The 26,051-nt window shown below is 38.4% G+C and overlaps 2 protein-coding genes across 7 annotated transcripts in view; one reads left to right on the plus strand and one right to left on the minus strand.

Moving 5' to 3' along the window:
- SVOPL (SVOP like) overlaps positions 1–15,120 on the plus strand; it is a 95,435-nt gene extending 80,315 nt beyond the window's left edge. For all 5 annotated transcript variants that reach the window (XR_011463949.1, XM_070369209.1, XM_070369210.1 and 2 more), the window contains 2 exons: positions 11,594–11,707; positions 14,137–15,120. Coding sequence is in view for 4 of the 5 variants with exons in the window: in XM_070369209.1 (XP_070225310.1) it covers positions 11,594–11,707; positions 14,137–14,148 (126 nt within the window). In the remaining variant the exon portion in view is untranslated. The remainder of the gene's footprint in view (positions 1–11,593; positions 11,708–14,136) is intronic.
- A 6,517-nt stretch (positions 15,121–21,637) lies between these two features.
- Positions 21,638–26,051, minus strand: part of TRIM24 (tripartite motif containing 24) — a 117,136-nt gene continuing 112,722 nt past the window's right edge. For both annotated transcript variants that reach the window (XM_070369207.1, XM_070369206.1), the window contains exon 19: positions 21,638–25,502. In XM_070369207.1, the coding sequence (XP_070225308.1) occupies positions 25,293–25,502 (210 nt within the window). In that variant the 3' untranslated portion in view covers positions 21,638–25,292. The remainder of the gene's footprint in view (positions 25,503–26,051) is intronic.

A 26,051-nucleotide genomic window follows, 5' to 3' on the forward strand; every position in this document is an offset into this window, starting at 1 on the left:
TCAGTTTTTTAATATTATGTATCACACTAATTTGTGGATATTGAAGAATCCTTGGAATAAATCCCACTTGATCATGGTTTGTGATCCTTTTAATGTATTGTCGGATTCAGTTTGCTAGTATTTTGTTGGGTATTTTTGTGTCTGTGTTCATCAGTGATATTGATACCTAATTTTCTTTGTTTTTTTCTCTGTCTCTGTCTGGTTTTGGTATGGAGATGATGGTGCTGTCATAGAATGTGCTTGGGAGTGTTCCTTTTTCCTCTGGAATGTTTTAGGAAGAATTTCAGAAGGATAGGTATTAATTTATCTTTAAATATTGGATAGAAATCTCCTGTGAAGCCATCTGATCCTGGACTTTTGCTGGAAGTTTTAAAATCAGTTTTAATTTCAGTATCTATGATTGGTCTGTTCATATTTTCTGTTTCTTTCTGGTTCAGTCTTGGAAGGTTGTACTTTTCAAAGAATTTATTCATCTCTTCTAGGTTGTTCATTTTATTGGTATGTAGTTATTTGCAGTAGTTTCTTATGATCCTTTGTGTTTCTGTGGTGTCCATTGTAACTCTTTTGTGCCCATTTTTGATTTTATGGATTTGAGTCCTCTCTTTTTTGGGTGAATCTGGCTAAAGATTTATCAATTTTGCTTATCTTTTCAAAGAACCAGATTTTGGTTTCATTGATCTTTTCTGTTTACTTCATTGCTATTTCATTTATTTCTGCTCTATATGATTTCTTTCCATTCCTCAAAAATTTTAAGATTTTTTTTTGTTGTTCTTTCTCTAGTTGTTTTAGGTGTAAGATTAGGGTGTTTATTTGGGATTTTTCTTGTTTCTTGAGGTAAGATTGTATTGCTATAAACTCCTCCCTTAGAACTGCTTTTTCTGCATTCCATAGGTTTTGGATCATTTAATTTTCATTGTCATTTGTCTCTAGATACTTTTTATTTTTCCTCTTTGATTTCTTCAGTGATCCATTGATTATTTCATAACATATAGTTTAGCCTCATACATTTTTTATTTTTACAGTTTTTCCCCCCCTGTAATTGATTTCTAATCTTATAGATTTTGGTTAGAAAAGACGCTTCTATGATTTTCAATTTTATTAAATTTACTGAGGCTTGATTTGTGGCCCAACATGTAATCTATCCTGAAGAATGTTCCATGTACACTTGAGAAGAAAGTATTTTCTGCTGTTTTCAGATGGAATGTTCTATAAATATTAAGTCTGTCTGGTCTAATGTGTCATTTAAAGCCTGTGTTTCCATATAGATTTTTTTGTCTGGATGATCTGTCCATTGGTGTAAGTGGGGTGTTAAAGTCCCCCACTATTTTTGTGTTACTGGCAGTTTCCCTTTTATGGATCTTAGCATTTGTCTTATATATTGAGGTGCTTCTTTGCTAGGTGCATATATATTTAGAATTGTAATAACTTCTTGGATTGATCACTTCATCATTATGTAGTATCTTTATTTGCCTCTTAAAAGTCTTTATTTTAAAGTCTAGTTTGTCTTATATGAGAATTGCTACTCCAGCTTTCTTTTAATATCCCTTTGCATGGAATACCTTTTTCCATCCCCTCACTTTCAGTCTGTATGTGTCCCTAGATCTGAAGTGGATGTCTTATAGGCAGCATATATACAGGTCTTGTTTCTGTATCCATTCAACCAGTCTATATCTTTTGGTTGAAGCATGTAATCCATTTACATTTAAGGTAATTATGTGTGTTCCTAGAGCCATTTTGTTGGTTGATTTGAATCTGTTTTTGTAGGTCTTTTTTCTTCCCTTCCTCTTTTGTTCTCTTCTCTTGTGATTTGATATCCATCTTTAATGTTGTGTTTGGATTGCTCTTTTGTGTATGGATATCTATTATACATTTTTGGTTTATGGCTCCCATGAGGTTTTTGAGATAGCACTCTCTCTCTCTCTACACACACACACACACACACACACATATATATAGTATATATATATATATATGATATACAAGATTGTTTTAAGTTGCTGGTCTCTTAATTTCCATGCATTTCCAATATTCTGCATTTGTATTCTCCTCTTCTCACAGTTGTTGGTTTTGATATCATATTTGTGTGTGGATGATTTCCTACCTTTACTTTAGGTTTGACTTTACTGGTGAGCTTTCTTGTTTGTAATTTTCTTATTTCAAGTTGTGGACTTTTCTTTTCCACCCAGAGAAGTTCCTTCAGGGTTTGTTGTAAAGCTGGTTTGGTGGCATTGAATTCTTTTAACTTTTGCTTGTTTGTTAAGCTTTTGATTTCTTTGTCAAATCTAAATGACAGCCTTGCTGGGTAGAGTAGTCTTGCTTGGGGGTTTTTCCCTTTCATTACTTTAAATATATCATGCTCTTCCATTCTGGTCTGTAGAGTTTCTTTTGTAAGATAAGCTGATAAAATTTTGGAGATTCCCTTGTATCTTATTTATTGTTTTTTCCTTGTTGCTTTTAATATTTTTTCTTTGTCTTTAATTTTTGTTACTTTGATTAATAGGTGTCTCAGCATGTTCCTCCTTGGGTTTATCTTGTATGAGACTTTCTGTTCTTCCCAGACTTGAGTGTTTCCTTTCTCATGTTGGGATTCCCAGGTGGCTCAGTGGTAAAGAATCAGCCTGCCAATGCAGGAGACACAGGTTCAATCCCTGGGTGGGGAAGATCCCCTGGAAGAGGAAATGGAAACCCACTCCAGTATTCTTGCCTGGAGAATATCCATGGACAGAGGAGCCTGGCAAGCTACAGTCCATGGGGTTGCAAAGAGTCGGACATGACTGATCATGCACGTACCACATACCTTTCTAATGTTAGGGAAGTTTTCAGCTATAATCTTTTAAAATCTCAACATTGTCTCAAGCTCTTTCTCTGTTTCCTTCACATAATAGGGTGAAGGATGTGAATGTTGGTGCATTTAATATTGTCCCAGAGGTCTCTGAGAGTATCCTCATTTCTTTTTATTGTTTTTTTCTTTATTCCTTGGAAGTGATTTCCACCACTGTGTCTTCCAGCTCACTTATTTGTTTTTCTCCCTCATTTATTGTGCTATTGTGCTAGCCTTCTACTTTTCATTGCATTCCTTCCATTCTTCAGTGTATTTTTTCATTGCAGTTATTGTATTCTTCTGTTTATCTGTCGATAAAGGACAGAAATGGTATGGACCTATCAGAGGCAGAAGATATTAAGAGGTGGCAAGAATACACAGAAGAACTGTACAAAAAAGGTCTTCATGACCCAGATAATCACAATGGTGTGATCACTCACCTAAAGCCAGACATCCTGGATTGTGAAGTCAAGTGGGCCTTAGAAAGCATCACTATGAACAAAGCTAGTGGAGGTGATGGAATTCCAGTTGAGCTATTCCAAATCCTGAAAGATGATGCTGTGAAAGTGCTGCACTCAATATGCCAGCAAATTTGGAAAACTCAGCAGTGGCCACAGGACTGGAAAAGGTCAGTTTTCATTCCAATCCCAAAGAAAGGCAATGCCAAAGAATGCTCAAACTACCACACAATTGCACTCATTTCACACGCTAGTAAAGTAATACTCAAAATTCTCCAAGCCAGGCTTCAGCAATACGTGAACCGTGAACTTCTAGATGTTCAAGCTGGTTTTAGAAAAGGCAGAGGAACCAGAGATAAATTTCCAACATCTGCTGGATCATGGAAAAAGCAAGAGAGTTCCAGAAACACATCTATTTCTGCTTTATTGACTATGCCAAAGCCTTTGACTGTGTGGATCACAATAAACTGGAAAATTCTTCAAGAGATGGGAATACCAGACCACCTGACCTGCCTCTTGAGAAACCTATATGCAGGTCAGGAAGCAACAGTTAGAACTGGACATGGAACAACAGACTTGTTCCAAATAGGAAAAGGAGTATGTCAAGGCTGCATATTGTCACCCTGCTTATTTAACTTATATGCAGAGTACATCATGAGAAATGTTGGGCTGGAAGAAGCACAAGCTGGAATCAAGATTGCCGGGAGAAATATCAATAACCTCAGATATGCAGATGATACCACCCTTATAGCAGAAAGTGAAGAAGAACTAAAGAGCCTCTTGATGAAAGTGAAAGAGGAGAGTGAAAAAGTTGGCTTAAAGCTCAACATTCAGAAAACAAAGATCATGGCATCTAGCCCTATCACTTCATGGCAAATAGGTGGGGAAAAAATGGAAACAGTGAGAGACTTTATTTTCTTGGGCTCCAAAATCATTGCAGATGCTGACTGCAGCCATGCAATTAAAAGACGCTTGCTCCCTGGAAGAAAAGCTATGACAAACCTAGACATTAAAAGCAGAGATATCACTTTGCCGACAAAGGTCCGTATGGTCAAAGCTATTGTTTGTTCAGTAGTCATGTATGGAATGTGCGTTTTGGACCATAAAGAAGGCTGAGCACTGAAAAACTTATGCTTTTGAACTGTGATGCTGGAGAAGTCTCTTGAGAGTCCCTTGGATGGCAGGGATTCAAACCAGTCATTCCTATAGGAAATCAACCCTGAATATTCTTGGATAGATTGATGCTGAAGCTCCCATGCTTTGGCCAAATGACGTGAAGAGCCAATTCATTGGAAAAGACCCTGATGCTGGGAAAGATTGAAGGCAGGAGGACAAGGGGATGGCAGAGGATGAGATGGTTGGATGGTATCACCGACTCAATGAACATGAGTTTGAACAAACTCCAGGGGATAGTGAAGGGCAGGGAAGCCGGGTGTGCTGTAGTCCATGGGGTCACAGAGAGTCATGACTGAGCGACTGAACAACAACCCATTTCACTTTTACCTCCTGCCACTGGCAACTACCAGTGTGTTCTCCGTATCTGTGAGAGTATTTGTTTTTTATTTCACATAAGGGAGATCATACAGTGTTTGTCTTTATTTGGCTTATTTCACTGAGCATTGTGCCCTTCAGGTCTATACAAGGAATTCCTTCCTTCCCGCCTTTATTTATGTATTTGACCATGCTGGGTCTTTGTTGCTGCACACAGGCTTTCTCTAGTTGCAGCAAGTGGCAGGCTACTCTTCGCTGTGGTGTGGAGGCTTCTCATTGCTGTGGCTTCTCTGGTTGCAGAGCACTGGCTCTAGGTGCGTGGGCATTGGTAGATGTAGCACGTGGGCTCAGTAGTTTTGATTCATGGGCTTTGTTGCCCTGAAACATGTGGGATATTCCCAGACTGGGGATTGAACTTGTGTCCCCTGCATTTGCAGGTGGATTCTTAACCACTGAATCACCAAGGAGGGCCCAGGTTCCTTGTTTTTTATAGCTCAATAATATCCCACTGTATATATCCATACTACATTTACTTTATATGCTCATCCACCCGTGGATTCTTAGGTTGTTTCTGTATTTTGGCTATTGCAAATAACACTGCAATGAACATGGGAGTGTAGATATTTCTTTAAGTGTTTTTGCTTCTTTTGGATAAATAGAACTGGAATTGCTGGATCATATGGTAGTTCTATTTTTAATTTTTTTGAGGAATTACTGTACTGTTTTCCATAGTGGCTGCATCAATTTGTAGCCCCACCATTGGTGAATATAGGGTGTAAAAGTTCAAAAGTATTCCCTTTTCTCCACATCCTTACCAACGCCTGTGATCTCTTGCCTTTTTGATACTAGCCATTCTAACATGTATGGGGTGATATCTCACTGTGGTTTTAATTTGCATTTCTTTGGTGATTAGTATTGTTGGGTATATTTTCATATACTTGCTGGCCATCTGTACGTCATCTTAGGAAAAATGTCTATCAGATCCTCTGCCCATTTGTAAATTGAATTGTTTTCTTGAGTTGTATGAGTTCTTTTCATATTTTGGATATTATTATTCATTCACTGGATATGGGGTATTAAAGTCCCCTACTATTTCTGTATTGCCATCTATTTCTCCCTTTAGATCTGTTAGCATTTGCTTTGTATATTTAGGTATTCCTGTATCGGGTACATAAGTATTTGTTGTATCCTCTCACAGGACTGACACCTTTATTACTATGTAATGACCTTCTTTGTGACTTCTTTTTTGTCTGGTAAGAGTATAGCTGTCTTAACGTTGGCTTTTCCATTAGCATGGAATACCGTTTTTGTTTTGTGCTACCATGAGGCTTACATAAGACATCTGAGAGATACAACAATTTATCTTTGATAGTGATTTAAGTATAGTGCTTTCCAAAGCACTACATTTTTACTCCCACCCACACTTTGGTTTTGATATGACAGTGTATCTATTTATGTCTTGTGTGTCCATTAACACATTATTGTAGTTACTTTTTATTACTTTTGGAGTGGGCAGAGGGAGAGCAGGAAGATGTGCCAGCCAGCCTCTAGGTCTCTGGAGAGGATTATAGTTGGTCCCTAGATGTGTGTTTAATTGGAAGCCTGCTGCTCGGGTTGCAGCTATGAAGATAAGCTACCAGGCCTCTTTCCAGAAAGATGTTTCAGTCTGCTGAGTCTCTGCTGCTGTGCGCTGGGGTGTAGGTAGTTAAGAATTCTTTCTCTGCTTATTATAATCTTGTGGGACATAGAAACAAACTCTGCTGGCCACCAGAGCCAGGCAATCAAGGGGTGTCCCCTGGGCAGTAGCCACAAAATTGGGACATGGTACATGTACAGAAGCTCCTTTCTGGGAGAAACCAGCGATCTGGAGCAAGACAGAAAGCACAGAGATGGCACCTGCCAGCCTCCATGTTTACAGACTATCTTTGCAGAATAGGTTCCTAGATGGATGTTGTTAAATTACCTCTGTGTGAGCTAGGGTAGATAGCTAGGTAGTCCTTGGGAGCACTCTAAGAACAATGCTCAGTTTATGATAGCCCAGTCTTGTGTGCCTCATGGATGCAAGCCCTGTTGGCTTTCAAAACTAGATGTTTTGGGGGCTCATCTCTCAGGTGCTGGTCTTAAAAGCTGTGCTGCCAGATGTGGGGTTCAAACCCATCACTCCTCATGGAGAAGCTCAAACTTGTGAGTTCTCCTCTTATCTTGCCTTGGAAATCCTATGGACAGAGGAGCCTGGTAGGCTACAGTTCAAAGGGTTGCAAAGAGTCAGACGTGACTGAGCACCTAAGCATGAACTGGGGGAGGGTTCATGGTAAGATTGTGTCTCAGCCTGTCCCAGCCATCTTGATGTGGGTTTTTTTCTTTGCTTGATGTGTAGGAGTCATTAAGCTACTTTTGGGGTTTCTTTCAGAGGATATTGTTTTGTATGAGTTGTAGATTCAGTGTGTCCATGAGAGGAGGCGAGTTCATCTTGAACCCAAACCTTTATGAACTTTTTATAGCCTACTTTTGGCATGCAACAATATGTTACAGTCATTTTTCATGCCAATGAAAATAAAAGTCAAGCCCTTTTTCATGCTGAAAAATGTCATTTTATGTGTACTCCAAATGTTACTTTAAATCACTTTATCAGTTCTGTGTAAATGTCTAGACTATTTGATATCTGTCGATTATAAACAACAGTTATAAGCACCCTTGTGCTTACATTTTTATCCAAGTATGCAATTATCTCTTTAGGATAATTCTTAGAAATTGGATTGGTAGGTCAGGGGGTCTGCTCATTTTCCATTTTGATATACTGTGCTAAAATTCTCTTTAGGAAGATTGTGCCAAAGTGGTAGGCCCCACTGTGTCACATAATTGCCAACTGGTTTTGTTCATCTTTTTCATCTTTGCCAACCTTACCGACAATAAATGATATCCCTTTGTTATTATAATTCATATTTCTTCAATTAGGAATGAAACTGAATGGTCCTTTCATATTTTAATTGGGTGTCTACTTTAGCTTGCCCACTCCTTGTCTTAAATTCAGTTTTAAAACATTGATTTGTGACCATCCTTCATACCTATAAAGTATTTTAGTTACTTTGCTAACATACTGCAGATATTCCCTCCAATTTTTTGTCTTTCATTCCTATTTATGCTCCCCTTTCTTTGTACAGGAACTTAAAGTTCATAGGCAGTCAAATATATCAATATGTTTATTTACAGTGTCTGGGTTCTGTGATTAGAATGATAAGGATACATATCTCTTTATTTCCAGTCTTTCTATGGCCTTGTGTTTTTTTGGGAGAAAGGGTGTGTAAGCTTAAAAAATTTTTTTTTTTGCTGTATTGCATGGCATATGGGATCTTAGTTCCCCCACCAGGGATCAAACCTATGCCCCCTGCAGTCAAAGCATGAGTCTTAACCTCTGTTCTGCCAGGAAAGTCTCTAAACTTTTTACTGAAGTATAACAATACGTGAAACGTGAAATTCTAGATGTTCAAGCTGGTTTTAGAAAAAGCAGAGGAACCAGAGATCAAATTGCCAAGATCTGCTGGATCATTGAAAAAGCAAGAGGGTTTCAGAAAAAACATCTATTTCTGGTTTATTGATTATGTCAAAGCCTTTGACTATGTGGACAACAACAAATGGTGGAAAATTCTGAAAGAGATGGGGATACCAGACCACCTGACCTGCCTCTTGAGAAATTTCTATGCAGGTCAGGAAGCAACAGTTAGAACTGGACATGGACCAACAGACTGGTTCCAAATAGGAAAAGGAGTACGTCAAGGCTGTATATTGTCACCCTGCTTATTTAACTTATATGCAGAGTACATCATGAGAAACGCTGGGCTGGAGGAAGCAAAAGCTGGAATCAATATTGCCAGAAGAAATAGCAATAACCTCAGATATGCAGATGACACCACCCTTATGGCAGAAAGTGAAGAAGAACTAAAGAGCCTCTTGATGAAAATGAAAGAGGAGAGAAAAAGTTGGCTTAAAGCTCAACATTCAGAAAACGAAGATCATGGCATCTGGTCCCATCACTTCATGGCAAATAGATGGAGAAACACTGGAAACAGTGGCTGCCTTTATTTTGGGGGCTGCAAAATCACTGCAGATGGTGATTGCAGCCATGAAATTAAAAGGCACTTACTCCTTGGAAGGAAAGTTATGACCAACCTAGACAGCATATTAAAAACCAGAGACATTACTTTGTCAACAAAGGTCCATCTAGTCAAGGCTATGGTTTATCCAATAGTCATGTATGGATGTGAGAGTTGGACTATAAAGAAAACTGAGCACTGAAGAATTGATGCTTTTGAACTGTGGTGTCGGAGAAGACTCTCGAGAGTCCCTTGGACCGCAAGGAGATCCAACAAGTCCATCCTAAAGGAAATCAGTCCTGAATATTCATTGGAAGGACTGATGCTGAAGCTGAAACTCCAAATACTTTGGCTACCTCATGTGAAGAGTTGACTCATTGGAAAAGGCTCTGATGCTGGGAAAGACTGAAGGCGGGAGGAGAAGGGGATGACAGAGAATGAGATGGTTGGATGGCATCACTAACTCAATGGGCATGAGTTTGAGTAAACTCCAGGAGTTGGTGATGGACAGGAAGGCTTGGCATGCTGCAGTCCATGGGGTTGCAAAGAGTCGGACACTGAGCGACTGAACTGAACATACTTATGTGTGCTCAGTAGTGTCTGATTCTCTGCGACCCTGTGGACTGTAGCTTGCCCGGCTCCTCTGTCCATGGGATTCTCCAGGCAAGAATACTGCAGTGGGTTGCCATGCCCTCCTCCAGGGGATCTTCCTGACCCAGGGATGGAACCTGTGTCTCCTGCATTGGCAGGCAGATTCTTTACCACTGAGCCATCTTTGAAGCCCCCATAACATGCATGTAAAAGTGTTCAAATCATTAAGTCTACAACTTCATTTTCACAAAGTGATATGCATCCCAGATTCTAACCCAGAAATCCCTGCTCTGATATGCCCTCTTTCAGGCCATTATAGTATCAAAGTGTGAGGTCAATGCAGGAAACAACTTTATGATTTCCTGAATGGCAGCCCAGTTGTCCCTACACTATTTATTGAATACCCTGTTTTTTACTCATGGATTAGAACTGTCTGCTTATATTCCCACAATTACTTGGTCTATTTCTAGCTTTGCTATTTTAGTCCATTGATCTGTCTGGTTTCATCACTGTCATATTCTTTTCATTAGTCAGATGGGGTTTATAGTATATTTTCAAATCTGGATGTGTATGCCCCACCTCACTGCTATTCTTTCTCAAATAACCTTTAGAATCATTTATTTGCAATGTGCCTCCCTTGTCAGCCCAAATCCTATTACGATTCTAATTGTTAATTCATTAAATGTATCAGTTCATTTAGGAAAATTTGACTTTTTTCTCTTAATGTTGCCTTCCCATGTAAAAACAAGGTTTTTCTCTCCATTTATTCCATGTTCCTTGCTGGGATTTTATTGTTTTCTTCAAATAGATCTTGTACATCTTGTTATGTTTATTCTTAGGCATTTTAAGGCTTTTCATTATTATTGCAAATAGATGATTTTTTCATTATAACTTCTAGTCTAACATTTTAATTAGTTAATTGTAGAGAGGCAGTTTTTTGTCTATGGATTTTCAAACAGCTTACTGAACCCCTTCCAGTGGGTTTCCATTTGATTCTCATGAGTTTTTCAGGTTTATCATTATACATGTCATGATTCCAATCTATCCCTGCATATTGAATCTTTTGGTCAGCATGTTAAGATTCCATAGCTTGCAGATTGTAAAACTCCATTTCCTCTTCTCTCCAGCCACACTACTTAAAAGAGTTCTTTCTCTTCACTGTATTCATTTCTTTCCCCTACTCAGTCCTCCTGTCCCAACCTGGCTGCAACCATCCTGACCCCACCAAAATGCTTCTTGCTATGGTCTCTCTGGTTCCACATCTCCAAATACAATTGTCATTTTAACCGTCCATCTCGCGGGACGGCTCCCTCTCATGGATTCTGATGGCCATGTCCTCGTGCTCTCACCTTCCCATGGCACCCATCACCTTGCAGTCTTTCTCCTGCATCTTTGCTGCTCTTTCTGAATCCATGGTTCCCCCACCTCTGCAATTTATTATTGAGAATTCTTATTGCTCAACATTAGACCCTCATCTTTTCATATTTTTACTCTCTACTTTTAGCACCCATTGATGATTTTTACCTGAATCAATTCTTAGTGTGGTGGTTATATAATGACTTTCTGTCATTTCTTCTACATTTATTGGTTGGGATTCTTCTATAAAACACATGGAGGCTGAACAACAAGCTGCTGAATAACCAACAAATCACAGAAGAAATCAAAAGGCAGGACCTAGACACTACATCTAGTCCCAAAAGACTTCCTCCTGGTTCATCCTGTCAGAACTGAAGAGGGCAAGTTGACTTTTAGCAGAGGGAGGTATTGCAGGAAAGGAGATGGTTACTGGTTAAGCAAGCTGAATTAGTATGAGAAGGGGTAGGAAAACAGGCGGCTCTCATCTTCCCCAGGTATTGGTTTGCCCAGTGATACCCAAGGGGTGGGTGCAGGGAGAAGTCTGACCTGGCCGGTGCATGTTAACATCACTCCCAGCTTCTGGAAGAGTTGCACAAAATGTCTACAAAAGCTTGGCCCAAATAAATACTAGATCTGGGATGTCAGAATTGCACAATTTGCAGAATGGCTGCAAAGCCTTTCATTTATGTATTTGGTGGGATGAATCCTTATTTTCCCTTTGGCATGAAGATCAGTGGAAACGTGACTGGGGTGCAGTATATTGAGTCATTCCTTGTGCTTTGCAGGTTCTTATGAGCGCATCGTTCCTGGGGGCCTTGTGTCTCTTCGCGTCTGTCTGTGTGGTGTGTGCCATTTCTGCATTTACTCTCCCCATTGAGACCAAAGGACGGGCCCTACAGGTAAGTGATGTGGGAATCTAAGTAGTCTCCTTTTGACAAAAGAAAATGTGCTTGGAGTAGGAAAATTCTTTTAAGTAGAGGTGATAATGCCCAAGCCTGTGCTCACACAAGGGTACATTTGTTTAGCAGGTTCCAGTAGAAAAACTGGGTATCCAGTGCTCTTCCATGTAACTTTGAGCAGTATACTGATTATTCACTTCAAACCTTTGCTTCCTGTAAAGCTTGAACTGGGACTAAATGAGTATTACTGATACTTCAGCATTCTACCCTTTCCACTTTTCTTCTGTATAGAAGCAGTGCTGCAGAGCTAAACGTGGCCATAGGGTCAGAAACAGCTGTTTGCATTGCCTGTAGGATCACAGAATCTTTCCTTTTGGTCCCGCTATCTTCCCCCCAGTTTTTTCAACTGCCCATGGTAAGAGTGGAGGCAAAAACTTCCACACTGCACCAGCTGCCATCCAATACTGACAGTCAGACACAAAGTACATAAAAAGAAGTATAATGTGTGCTCCTGGGGGCAAAGTTGTATCAGGGACAGCTTCTCCTAGCCCTCTGCCCTTACGGTTGGCTGTTTCCCTGCCTTAAATACAAAGCTTATTGCTGGCAGGCAAGGGCATGTGTGTACACGCACACATGGGAAATGGGGAGAACAGCTGAGGTTAGTATATACAGTTGACTCCTGAACAGGGGTCAGGACACCAACCTTCCAGGCTGTCAAAGCCTGCAGTATTAAAAACTTAATCTTCAGTGTCCACAGTTCCTCACATCTGCAGATTCAACCAACCATGAACTACAGATCATACAGTACTAGAATATTTACAGTTGGAAAAAAATCCACGTAAAAGTGGACCTGCACAATTCAACCCCATGCTGTTTGAGAGTTAACTATAGTTTGGTGGATCTGAGCTGCCCCATCTAAATGGGACTGTGAAATCATCGTGCTTGTTTGGCTGAATGCAGCCTGCCCTCTCCCATATGCTATTTATAGTGAATCGTGGGCACATGTTAATTATTTGTCCTGGTACAGATGTGTTTTGTTGTCTGAGTAGTTGGAAAACACTACTGAGTAAAGAGGGGGAAAGCACAACACGCTAGTGTCAATTTTTTCTTGTCCTAGATTCAAGATGTGTTATTGTTTTCCCTTTAACTTTTAATCTTTTAATCACAGATTAGATAACTTGCTAAGTAATTAGAAATTTACGGCTTTGTTTAGGTTCCTTACTTGGAAAGGTGACCTAATCACTGAATCCTTAAAACCAGGGATTGTATTAGGTGATTCAGATGATTCCTTTTAATCTTAAATAATAGGATTATCACACTCTTCACACAGTTAAGGAAAGTAAGGTAAGGGAAAGTTAAGTAACTTGTATAAAGGAACATGCTAAATACAGAGGGACTGGAATTTAAACTAGATTGCAAAATTAAGTGGTGCTAAATCTTATGCTAATTTTCTATGGTGGTGGTTTTTTAAAGTAGCAATAATATGTATAAAATGAAATCTGGCTCATCATCTCACGTGCTTTATGGATTTCCGATTCAAGTCATATGCTGCTGCTAAGTCGCTTCAGTCGTGTCCGACTCTGTGCGACCCCACAGACGGCAGCCCATCAGGCTCCTCTGTCCCTGGGATTCTCCAGGCAAGAACACTGGAGTGGGTTGCCATTTCCTTCTCCAGTGCATGAAAGTGGAAAGTGAAAGTGAAGTCGCTTAGTCGTGCCGGACTCTTAGTGACCCCATGGACTGCAGCCCACCAGGCTCCTCCGTCCGTGGGACTTTCCAGGCAAGAGTACTGGAGTGGGGTCAAGTCATATGAGCCACTGACAAAAACCATTCCCTTTTCTGTTGATTGAAATGAAATTATTTTACATGTCTGTTTATAAGACTTAATATCAGTTCCTACAACTTTCATATGCAGATCCAATAAATATATTTGTGTGGGAATATAGCCCTTGATGGCTCTGCTACTCAATGGCTGTATGTCTTCAGGCAAATCTCAAAAGGTGTATGTCTGTATCTCAGTGTTGTGAGCACTTAACATATGAAACTATCTATTAACTGATACAGTAAAACTTCTAAAAATGTTTAAAACATGCCCTAAATTTTACCTTTCAACAGGATCCCAAATAATTTGAATGAACCAACCTGGCCAATAGTTAATAGTAGTAATTCCACTTTAGAATTACTTTAAAAACTTATTTTGATGGACCTAGTAAAGAATTAAAAAAAGAAGGTAAGTATAATGTGATTTTTTCCCCTGAATTATATCTGTAATTGAATTATAAAAGGACTATTGCATTGTCAGGTACACAGGTAAAAATGTTAGACCTTTAATTCTTTATTAAAGAACCTCCTGTTACTAGTTTTCACTGCCAGATAGCTGAATGTGAAGACTTCAAAAAAATTAAATGTATTATCTATTCTTTCTCCAGCAAATTAAATGAAGATCTGCAAATCTATGTCTACCAAAGAAGAAAAATGTATTTTCACCTTCACAAAGAGCTGTGGCACATTAAAAACACCTGGTTTAATTTTGGTATACTACTTGGTAGTTAAGAAATTGATCATGTATGTTTGAAAAACAAGAGGATGAAATAAGTTATCTGTATATATAGTCTCTTAGGGAAGAGATCAATACAGAAGTTTCATAAAATATACATTAAGGTTGGTGAGGGATATCTAGGAGAGATGGGGAGGGAGAAGCTGGCTTTCATTGCTTGGCATCAAGTCTGTTCATGTTTATATGAATAAGTAATAAGTATCAGACAAAACCTATACTTGATATTCTCCCATGAGGTATACAGCAAAAGCTGTATTAAAATTTTGTAGCTAAGACATGAGTTTGAGGTGGTATCATTAAGCCTTTCAAAATAGAAGTCATCAAATTCAATTATAATTAGCATACTTAAATTGTGACCTCCATACTTTATAATGAAAATTACTTATTCATAAAAGAATGTACTTAAATTCATTGCAATCTTGTGTATAAAATAACCAAAGTAGCTGGGAATAAACTTTTTCCCATTCTATTTTGACTCTAATTTCATTACAGTATAGCAAGCTTTTCTACATGATGTAATTATATGCCCTTTGGAGAACAACCATGTGCGTGCATATCATACCTGTGCACACAGGTATGCTGTGGAAGAAAAACACCCACGTTATTACATTTAGTCTTTTGTTGCTCTTTGGATTTACGGTAGACTTCTTAAAAGAGGAATCCATACCCAATGACTTGACTCCCCTACTCCTTCCACCCCCATTTTGCAATGGGAAAAAAAATAGAATTTGTTGCTACAATGATGAAGTGTCCCTGGACTGGCGAACTATGTGTATGCAAATCATTCCTATTTGAACTACAGGCACAAATGGCTTAAAGTCAGGAAAATGTCTATAAAGGGCCAGAGAATAAACATTTCAGATTCTGAGCTACATATGGTCTCTGTCAACAGCCCTCGCCAGCCTTTAAAAATGTTAACATTATTAGCTCTCAGGCTGTAATAAAAGGAGGTCATAGGCTGAATTTGGCTAACAGGCCATAGTGGTTTTTTTGAAGTAAGTTTGAAGGCTTAATTAAGATGGAGCCACTCCTGCCCAGGTGCCATGTCAGCAAACCAAAACTTAAATAAGCTGCATGTCCCTGTAAATGGTCTGCTTGACCAGAAACACAGTACAGCCAGTTGGCCAGACACCAAGCCAAATGTGGCTCTCTACTCACCTCCTTATTCATTATCCTCCTGTCTTCAGCTCCCCTTTGCAGTATTTTGGGCCCCTGCAAGTGGAGAGTGCCTGCTTCAAGTGTCAAAGTTTGTTTGGATTGCCTAAATCGTCTTTTGACGGGGAGGATGGAATCCCAAGCTGACTTCCAATGGCCTGTGGGACAAGATGCATAGGCAAAGAGCCCACTGAACCCTTGACGTTGTTTTTCTCATCATAACCAAGGGCAAGCCACTTAGGGATTTGAGCTCTGACCCCTTGTACACAGTTCTGATCCAAACAAACTTTATGTAAGGGGAAAAAGAAATATGTGTGTGTATACTTATTTCCAAGAAAAGTTCCAAGACAGCTTATATTGGGAACCCACAATGGGTGGCAGCAGTTAGGTAATGCATAAAGAGAACGCCACAGCAAAAAGTGTGGGGAGACTTGGAAAATAAGAAATTACAACTGTTTGAACTAATGGCACATCATCATCTAAGTAGCACAAGTCATACTATTAAAAGTCATTAGGGCGACTGCTGCTTTTATAAAGAAATCTTCTCATTTAAAGATTAAATAGATCAATTGCTAAGGGGAATCTTGAATCCAAAGATGTAAAACTGGTAAGCATGGATCAAACACTTGAAAGATTAAAACCTAAGACTCATGTGCTAAGATGGTCATGGACTGAGTTAGATTGACACTGGGCCACCTGACAACCTCAAGAAAAATTCTGTGCAACAAAGTACACTGTAAAATACCACCAGATCCCCAGCCTAGCAGAGTACATCCCTCTTAAGGAGTAATTTGGTTCCCAAAGACCCAAGGCTTATTACCTAAGACTCCTTGAGATCCTTGAGTTTCAAAAAACTGAGCAGTCCGCCTTCTGGCACACCTGCTTATTCTGTCATAATAATTGTGGTCCTGGAAACTGCAGATATCTACAGAAATGGCAAAAATCTAAGACAACCTAGCATTGCAATGGCCATCATCAGGGACATTCCAGTTAGACACACTGTTTATTTAAGAACCACCTGTGAAAATGTTCCCAAATCAACCAGCATGGGATATATTTTAATTGCTATGCAGAAGACTCCAAAATGCTGCAAAATTCCAAAACAGCTTCATTGAAAGATTCAACGCTAAAGGCTATTGAAAAATCTGAGAAAACAAGACAAATGTGGCTCCAACAACTATTTTTCTTTACCTGAATACTGTCTCCTAATCCTAACTGAACTGCCTTTCGACTTTGAAGAGACCAGACCAAAAACATTCATCAAGTTGGTTTTAAAACTGCAACAGCTCCAAGGCCAGATAACTAAGATAATAAAACCCCCTCCTCCTGAACTTGAATACCCCCTTATCTATTCTCAAAGGCGGGGCCTTCCAGGGTGAATGGGACTCTGAGGGATTTTCTGATAAACTCTTAACAGTTATTCCCTTAAACAGCCAAGGGGAAACTAAAACAAATGGAAAACCTTGTAAAATCCTAGTAGGCCAGAATTTACACTCTTTACTGTAACTTCTGCTCACTGGAATCTGTAGATCGGGATCCTGGGAAAACCCACATAAGCTAGCCAAAAGTGAGAATTCTTACCAAAGTCAGCTCTTGCTGGTCCCTGGAGTTTCTGGTCCAGAGAGAAATTTCATGTCCTTCCCTTTCCAAATGAAGACTCTTGGGAATCTGGTTTGGGGAACTCATTGGTTATTGATCCTTTCTCTCCCAGGAATAGCTATTGCCTTCTTGTGTCCTGAGAACTGGCTGGCCTTTCTGCCTGCTGACACCTGGGGGTTGTTTGTTCTTGTGTATGGAGGCAGTTCAACTATCAGGCCACAAAATATGGTTGGACAGAAATGTGGGTTGCATCCCATTTGCAGCTTACCAGCTGTTGCCAGCTTCTCCAGAAACTGTCCAAGTACTTCTTTCTTTTGGCTCTCTTTGGGAGTGACTCTGTATCTAGGGAGGGTAGTAGCTCTTGGTGTTTGTTCAGTACAGCCAGGAACAGTCACTGTCCAGTCTGAAATTTGGTGTTGGGTGGACGGTCCCCTTGGTATCTTTCAGGTTGTAATCCTGTAATCCAATCCTATTTCCTGTTTCACAAATTGAGTCTCTAAGACCAGAAAAAGTTCACCTATCCTTTTTACTAATCAGAACCTCTCCCCTATCTCACAAGGTTTGTGAAAGTGAAAAGTGAAAGTCGCTCAGTCATGTCTGATCCTTAGTCCATGGAATTCTCCAGGCCAGAATACTGGAGTGGGTAGCCTTTCTCTTCTCCAGGGGATCTTCCCCACCCAGGATTGAACCCAGGTCTCCCGCATTGCAGACGGATTCTTTACCAGCTGAGCCTCTAGGGAAGCCCCAAGGCTTGTAGGTACTGTAAAAATGCAGGCTCCAGGTAACATCTTTCTTGGAGGAAGCTGCATTCTTTGTTGATGCCTGTGAGATGTTTGAGTGTCTTTGCTAGGAACTGAGGTTTGTCTCTTTGGAATGCAAACTTCAGGGAGGAAATTTTTTACAAAAAAAAAAAGGGGGGGTGGGCAGTATTTGGAAACTAGGCAAATGAAAAAAATCTTAAGTCTTCTTCACAAATACTAGTAAAAAAGTTTAAACTATCTGTGCAAGTAACCTTAATTCATTCCATCTGCCAGAAACACAATTTGGATCCAACTGTTTTTATGAACTAGTGAGTTTTGAATGATCATACCCATCTCGTGGCTAAAATTGTAAAACAAGCTGTAAGATCAGTATGTCACAGATGTTTGACTTTGTTCTTCTGGATGGTGTGGCCAAAATTTGTGAAGAGCTCCATTAAACTGACTTAAAGACAAATAGAAGTTTATATAAATCAAGTAAACTCTCAGAAATATAGAAACTAAGCCAAATATTTTTCAAGTTCATGTGATCTAGGATAATCTTTGGTTAAAAAAAAGTAGTTTAAGTTTTGTCAGTTTAATTAAAATAGACACGTCTTTAAATGGCTTCCCTCGTAGCTCATTTGGTAAAGAATCTGCCTGCAATGCATAAGACCTGGGTTCTATTTCCTGGGTTGGGAAGATCCCCTGGAGAAGGAAATGGCAACCCACTCCAGTATTCTTGCCTGGAGATTCCCATGCACAGAGGAGCCTGGCAGGCTATAGTTAGTGGGCATGCAAGAGTCAGACATGACTTAGTGACTAACTACCAGGCTTACTAAAAGTCAAATAAGTTAATGTTATTTCTTTTACAGAATTTGTCAGCAAGAAATTAGATGAAGATAATAGCAGTTTAAAGTCTCATGAAATTTTCATGAGTAATCCAAACATAATTGTTAACAAACATGAATAAGTTTATAAAGGAGCTTTTCAAAAATAATCATGTTTTATGGTATATCTACTTAAAAATTGTTTCCAAAATATTTTTGGTACTTGAAACCTTAAAGTCATACTAAGATTAAATGATGGATATTTATTGAATCATTTCCAAGTAAGAGAAAATTCTGAAATATTAATTACTGAGCATAGACTTACTTTTACAGAAAAACCAAAAGATATTTGGAACATGTTTTGTGTCATGCTGAAAAATTTCCTGCGAGGAAGAATATACTTCCAGAAATTATTGCAAAAGCATTATCAGATAAGAAGTGATATTTAATTCTGTTAGGTTATTTGTGCAGGCATGTTATTAATATGTTATCAAGAAATTATATTAAATTTCCGATAATCTGACATTCTAGTACAATGGTATCAGTCATAATTCCAGTTATTATCTTAAATGTTAGATATCTATTTGTAGCTCATAGAAATAACCACATTTTCTTGTCAGTTCCATAACTGAACTCGTCAGCTCTCTTTAGTATTTTAAAGTCTTGTCATTTATATAGACAGTTGTTATTTTACTCTGATTCTTTTACAAAAATGAGATTCATGCAAAGTACCCTATCAAGTACTCTTGACCACCGACACTGCTGTTAAAGTGTCAAAGTTTTTGTCCTTATTTTACAACTGTGTAAACATGGAAGACCTCAAAAACTGAGGAGGAGGAGAAGTAGCCCGCATCAAGGCAGACTGCTTTCTCCCAAGAGTGCTATTACTCATATACCTCAGGCCATTTCAAATTGAACATAATCCAACTTCCAACCATTAGATCTGTGGTGATGCTGGTGATCCTGTAGTTAGTTATTTTTGCCCATGATAAACTTCCCCCCTGTTTTCCAATGCCTCAGTGTCTTTGGAACAAGCTCACTGGATAAATACTTCTGGAGAAGTATAGACCAATTATATGAAACAAATTAATAGACCAACTGGCTTTAAGAAGTATCCCCCACATCCATATTTCTTGACTTATTTGATTCTAGTTAGTTTTGGACATGGAAACCCTGGTTCAGGAGTACTTTCCAAACCATGGGTATTATTTTGATGCTTATAATTTTTGCCTCCCTACTAGGCTGTGTACTCACTAAAGTGGGTACACAGCGTGTGGGGTAGCCACTGACCAGCTAATGACTCTCTGACCAAAACGACCAAAGAGAATAGAACATAACCAGTTCCAAGAATACAAGCCTGATATCTCTTCTGAACATTACACTAAGACCCAAAGTGGAAATAGTAACTGAAAATCGTACTAGGACTGATATTTTTAATTGAAACTCTCAACTGGTCAAGAGAATGATCCAAAGGTGGTACCAGGCCTACTCTAGGCCCAACATCAAGCCACTTCCGGTGGGGGTGCTACGTACACAAACCGAAACTTAGTAACTTTCATTTCCCAGTAAATGCTCTACTTGACCAGACGTGCCATATATCCAGCAGCCAATCACCAAATGCCAAGCAATTTCTGGACTCTGTACTAATTTTCTGGTTCTTTACCCCATAAAACTTCCTGCCTTCCATCCCATTTTGTTGTTCTCTGAACCACTGCCTTCTTCATGAAGTGTTGAATAAAAGTTTGTTTGGATTACCTAAATTGTCATCTTTAATACTTTTAAATAGTTTGTAGACCTTAGTCTAGTTACCAGAAAATTTTAGGCCAAAATATTTTTGATGCAAATATGTCTTGGCTACACATGTAGGGTTAGCCAAATAACCCTTAGTGGTTCAGTGGTTAAGACTCCACCTGCCAATGCAGGGAACGTGGGTTTGATCCCTGGTTGGGGAATATTCCACAACTAGGGCAATTAAGCCCGCACGCCACAATTTGAGAGCCTGTGCATCATGACTAAGACCTGAGGCAGCCAAAAAAAAAGAAAAACAACCCATGACAAACCGTAACTCAAAACCCTAACTCTGACCTTAGCAGTAAATACTACTTAAAGAATAGCAGTGACTGAAAACCACTGACAAAACTGATACTTAAGCACCTTCCTAAGGCTTTCAGGAACTTTCAATGTGGCAGTATCCAAGCTTAAGATACTACACAATGTTGTCTAGAACTGTCTAGTACTCAAGGTTCCTAGAAGACATTAGTCTATAGCAAACCCTATCAACATAATTTTAATTCAAATACTGAATTTCAGAAATCTTTTATAAACTGATAAATATTGCTTACCTTAATTGTTTCAGGCACTAGTAGAAATGGAAGTCAACAAACGTCAAGTCATTTCTTTGTAAAAACTTTTTTGGATTGGTTTCACAGTCCATTAAGACAGTATTAGTTGAGGTATTAACAATAGTAACATAACTCTAGTCTCTGTACAAGCATATTTTGCTTTATGCAATAAAAGGTTGAATGTCTGGATCTATAGTTTTATGTATAGAAGAGAATTTGATTTTTTAAAATCTCTTCAAAGCACAGTTTACAGTGGCCAAAAAATCCTCCTGTAATATGAATGTCAATGCCTTTATTTGGGACTTATTATATCTTGAGCTTTCTTAACATACACCCTCAGCAGTAAATGCTTTCAATGACTAGAGAACCAGCATCATTGCCAAAGCATGGCCCTTAATGGCTCACTGACACCCTCCTCTTCCTTCCTATTTGCCAAATTAATTTTTTGCTTATCTTTTAAGGTTGGTGAAATCCCTGTGTTAGAGTTTTGTTTTTGTTTGTTTAAAAGTCTTCCTATTATTTATGGACTAGCAGCTATGGTCCACAGGGCTGCAAAGAGTTGGATATGAGTGAAGTGACTTAGCATGCACAGCTTGTCCCTAAATGGACCGATTTTATAGAGGAATATACAAGGGACACAAAGGAGACCCACACTAGTTAATGTTCTACTGAATGACAAACAGTGATTTTTCCATTAAAAAGTCCTTGTTGTGGTAAAATACTCACAGTAAAAATTCATCAAAGCTGATTTTTATTAAAATCAAAGCACCAGTTGACTCTCCCAAATTAAAAACAACAACAAAGACTACTGCCTCAGATATCCTTCACAATAAGCAAAACCTTCATGGGGAGAGAAACTGTGATCTGATTGGTTAGCATTATTCTCTTTCAAGAATATGAGCCATCAGGATGTGAATTTTAGTTAATTCACATCCAAGATGAAGGGATAATATACACATAGAGAGACATGAATTCTTAACTTACATGATATAAAAAATTTTTTAAAATATGTGCATGGTTATTTTAAAGGAGGGTTTCTAAAGATTCCCTGGAGAAGGGAAAGGCTACCCACTCCAGTATTCTGGCCTGGAGAATTCCATGGACTGTATAATCCATGGGGTTGCAAAGAGTTGGACACGATTGAGCGACTTTCACCTTCTATTTCAACAAGCAATTAGATGGTTGAACTCATGGTTATGTCCATAATTTTAATGGCCAATCAGATCACTCAATTTCTCTCATTCATAACAGATACAGATGAAAAGAAAATAAGTACATCTTCTATTTAAATTTAAAAACCTTTTGCTCCCGTGAAGCAACCTACTGCTGGGATTCACGTTCATCTGTAGATCAAAAGGAGTTAGCTCCTCCTTTCATTGTCTAACTAGTCTCTCCATGTAAACTAAATTTCAAAGTTTAAGCAGTGTTAACAGCAAGAGAAAACTGAAATGCAAATTCATATACTCACCCTTTGTGAATTCTTTTTGGAAGCAGTCCTAAATTGTGTTATGTCTACACTACTGTGTAGTACTAAAATGCGGAGCCAATTCTTTAGCTTGGAAAAAAAAGTAAAGCTACCAAAAGAGGACATTTTCCTTCTAGGACCTTCCAATTTCCTACCCTTCAATTCAGAAAAGAAAAGCAGGGCCTGTTAATTCAAAGGGCAAGATAACTGTATTGCCAGATAGTATTTGGAATTTAATACTGGAGAAGGAAATGGCAGCCCATTCTAGTATTCTTGCCTGGAGAATCCCATGGACAGAGGAGCCTGGTGGGCTACAGTCCACGGGGTCGCCAAGAGTCAGACAGGACTTCACTTTCACTATCATGGTATGCATTATCCTTGTAAGTCACTGACTGTGTATTGGGTTTTCTTATTGATGGGAAAGAACAGATGCTTGGCACCTGGGAAAACTTTTGATGAGCTGGACTGAGTCAGTTCTAAGTGCCACATGGCCTGTTCATCGTATGATCCCCCTTCAGCATTGGGAGTCCTGCAGATATGACATGAGGCTCTTGGTTCTAAATCTAGAGGGCAATCTCCAGGAGTTTTTGACCAGAGGTAAAAACTGGAGTTTTCAAAGTTTAGGTCAAGGTTGCTTGAGTTGCACTGACCTTTTGAAAGGAATGCTCTCCAAGTGGGCATGAGGTATAGTCAGGCTCTTCTGATAGCTTATTTCTATTATAATTTAAGGACTACTTTGCTGGGATCTGCTGGGATCCTCCTGGACACATACGTCAGAGGACTTTAAAGACTATTAAGAAAATGCTATTTGGAGAGAGAAACTCTTCTAATATATGTGGTTGTCAAGTGCCTCTCATTCAACTATGTATGTATGTGTATATATAAAGGTGAAAGAAAAATATCGTTTTAAAAGATTCATATGGCACTGAATATAACAGTGAAAATTCTGGGTACATTAGTAGACATTCTGGCTCAGATGCATTTAGGAAATTATAAATTTTCACTCTTAAGTGCTACTTCCCTTTTTGATCATCTTAAAATTTATCTGCAGTGCCTCCCTTTTAACTAAGGAGACAAATGTGGAAGAAGAAAATGTCCTAAGTATTCTAACATAAAAACAATAAACAGATTAGCAAAAGCTCCATGGCTGCTGTGTTAAAGACGCTGGAGCAAAAGAAGACAATCAAGTGGTAAATGCACTATTACCAAAATCTGTTCGTCTTTGGAGAATAAATGCCAAATACATACTCAAAACCATACAACAACAACAACTTCCCTGAAACACGTATTTGGAAAAGTGAATTACGGTTTCTTAACCTTTAATACATAATTGACTTATGGACTAAACTGAAGTCTACACAAAGTGAGATGCTCTTGCCAATAAATAATCAGTATTTTCTCATTTTATCTTCAGCAGTACCTGAAAACCCAATGACTTAGCCACAAGGCATTTTCAAATTATCCATTTGAAGAAATAATGCCATGTGGATAAAAGTAAGTCCTCTAGGTTTAATTCATGGGACCTGACACCATCCAAAGGATAAAATTCTGTCAAGTCAGATGTATTTTTATTCTTCTGGCCTAAGAGGAAAATATCCTCAGCCAACTGATGTTTAATAAATAAAGGTTTACTTCGGCAAACTAAAAAATTTCATGTATTCTGTCAAACGTTAGATTAGGAAATGGCACAACAATTTTCTTCTATCTTAATCTAGTTACCTTCCTTGATACTGAACAACAAGTAAAAGGAATACATGAAAGTCAATTAAACTAGCCAAGGCTGACCCAGGAAGAATATTCTTGCCCTCAGAAGGTAGGTTTTCTATATCTCTCCATCAAGAGAATGAAAATGAAGCCCAGATTAAGTCAGAAAGAATCAATTTGAGGTTCTGATTCTGAAAAATAGATGCTTTAGAAAAAATTTAAATTTCACTAATTCCCTCTAACTGCCTGCTTCTAAATTCCACAAAAGACTTTCATTCCAATTTATAAAGACAGAAGAAAACCACAAAAACTGGTCCCTTTCAGGGGAATTTGTATTTAATGCCCCAAAGGGTATAAGTTGAAGAATCTTTACATCAAATATGGCACACACTGCTGTATTTCATATTCTGGATGGCTCCACTAAAAGCCATACTGCAGACAATGAGTCTTGTTATAAAAGGGTCATCTGCACAGTTAAAATGCAAACACCAGTCCACATACAGACACACAGCAAAACCAAACAAGTACACTTACTTCCTTCCCTGGTGGAAGAAGGAGAGGTTTTAGAAACGTATGAAAGATGGTCTTGAAAACCTGCTATATCAAACACCTCTATAGATAAGAAAAAAAAATCAAACATTTGTTTTCCTTTTTCTTTAATACAGTTGCCATTTTACATGATATGCTATTAGGCACCTTCTTAAACAGCATCTAGTCTACTTTCTTGGTGCACCAGTGGGCATTCTAGGATAGAACTCATTACCACTGACATTCATGGAGTACTGTACTTACATGCAGTACACCTAACTCATGTTGGTCCATAATTGAGTAGTGGTATATTCTAAAAATGGATTAATGCACACATCCAGACCACATTAAATTTTCAACTTAGAGTTCATACAAAGTCCTTTCTATAGTAGCTGTCACTCGGGACTGCAGTTTGAAATCCAGGAAGTGGGAAGAATGTCTTTTTATTTTGTTGTTGATGCTTCTTTCTTCCCTTCTCCTTCCTTCCTCCCTCTTTTCCTTTCTTTCTTAATAAGGTTAAAAGAAATGGGTTATTAAGGAAATTAGAGTCTAGTAAACATTGAAAACTTAAGATGGTCACAAACTCTTCTTGGTAATGATGTTAAATTAATGGCAAAATGTATTTAGAAAACAAACAAAAATCTAAAAACCAGCACAGGCAAGTGTGCTTATTTAAGCAACTGGCGTTCCTCTATGCTCTTGAGGCGTTTCTTCCGGGGCTGTACAAAGTCATCATCTGAGTCATCACTAAATTTATTATCTTCTGAGTCATTCCTGAATTCTAGTTTAGGAAACCTTTTTTCTGGATAAAGATTCTTCAGAAGTTCTTCAAAATAGCTTTCAAGTTTTATACCAGCATTGGCTACTTCTGAATCAGGCTGTTGAAAAAAATATGAATTAAAGAAATGTTTAGTCAATAAAAGTAGATTTCTTATATTTTGCTCCTTTTTACCTCAAGATTATGAATATCAGTGGATTGTTTCAAAAGAAATGTTTACTTAAAGCTTTGATGTAAAGTAAATAATAGCCCAGGGCAAGAAAAAGTCTAGAGAAGAGCAGATAAGAAGTAAATAAAGGCATTGACTCATCTAGATTACCAGAAAGATATGAAAGAGATGCTGTAATCAGAATCCAGTAACAGGTGTTTTTTAGAACAAACATAATATCTACCTCTGAATGAGTAACTGATCCAAAGGACAAACTATCATCAAAAAGCTTTAAGTTTGATAGATGTTTAGATGATAAAGTTTTTGAGAAAACTCTTAAGAATTATTTAAACCACATTCTTAATATTTCAATATCACAAAGACTAAAGTCTGGAAATGCTATATTTCAAGAAATAAAGGTGAGAATGACAAAGAATGCTTCTAGGTTAGATAAAAAATATTTTCTAAACTGTTTTTAAGTTGTCAACAGTAATTTGCATT

The sequence above is a fragment of the Bos mutus genome, chromosome 4 (assembly GCF_027580195.1).
Source record: "Bos mutus isolate GX-2022 chromosome 4, NWIPB_WYAK_1.1, whole genome shotgun sequence".
NCBI classification, from domain to species: domain Eukaryota; kingdom Metazoa; phylum Chordata; class Mammalia; order Artiodactyla; family Bovidae; genus Bos; species Bos mutus.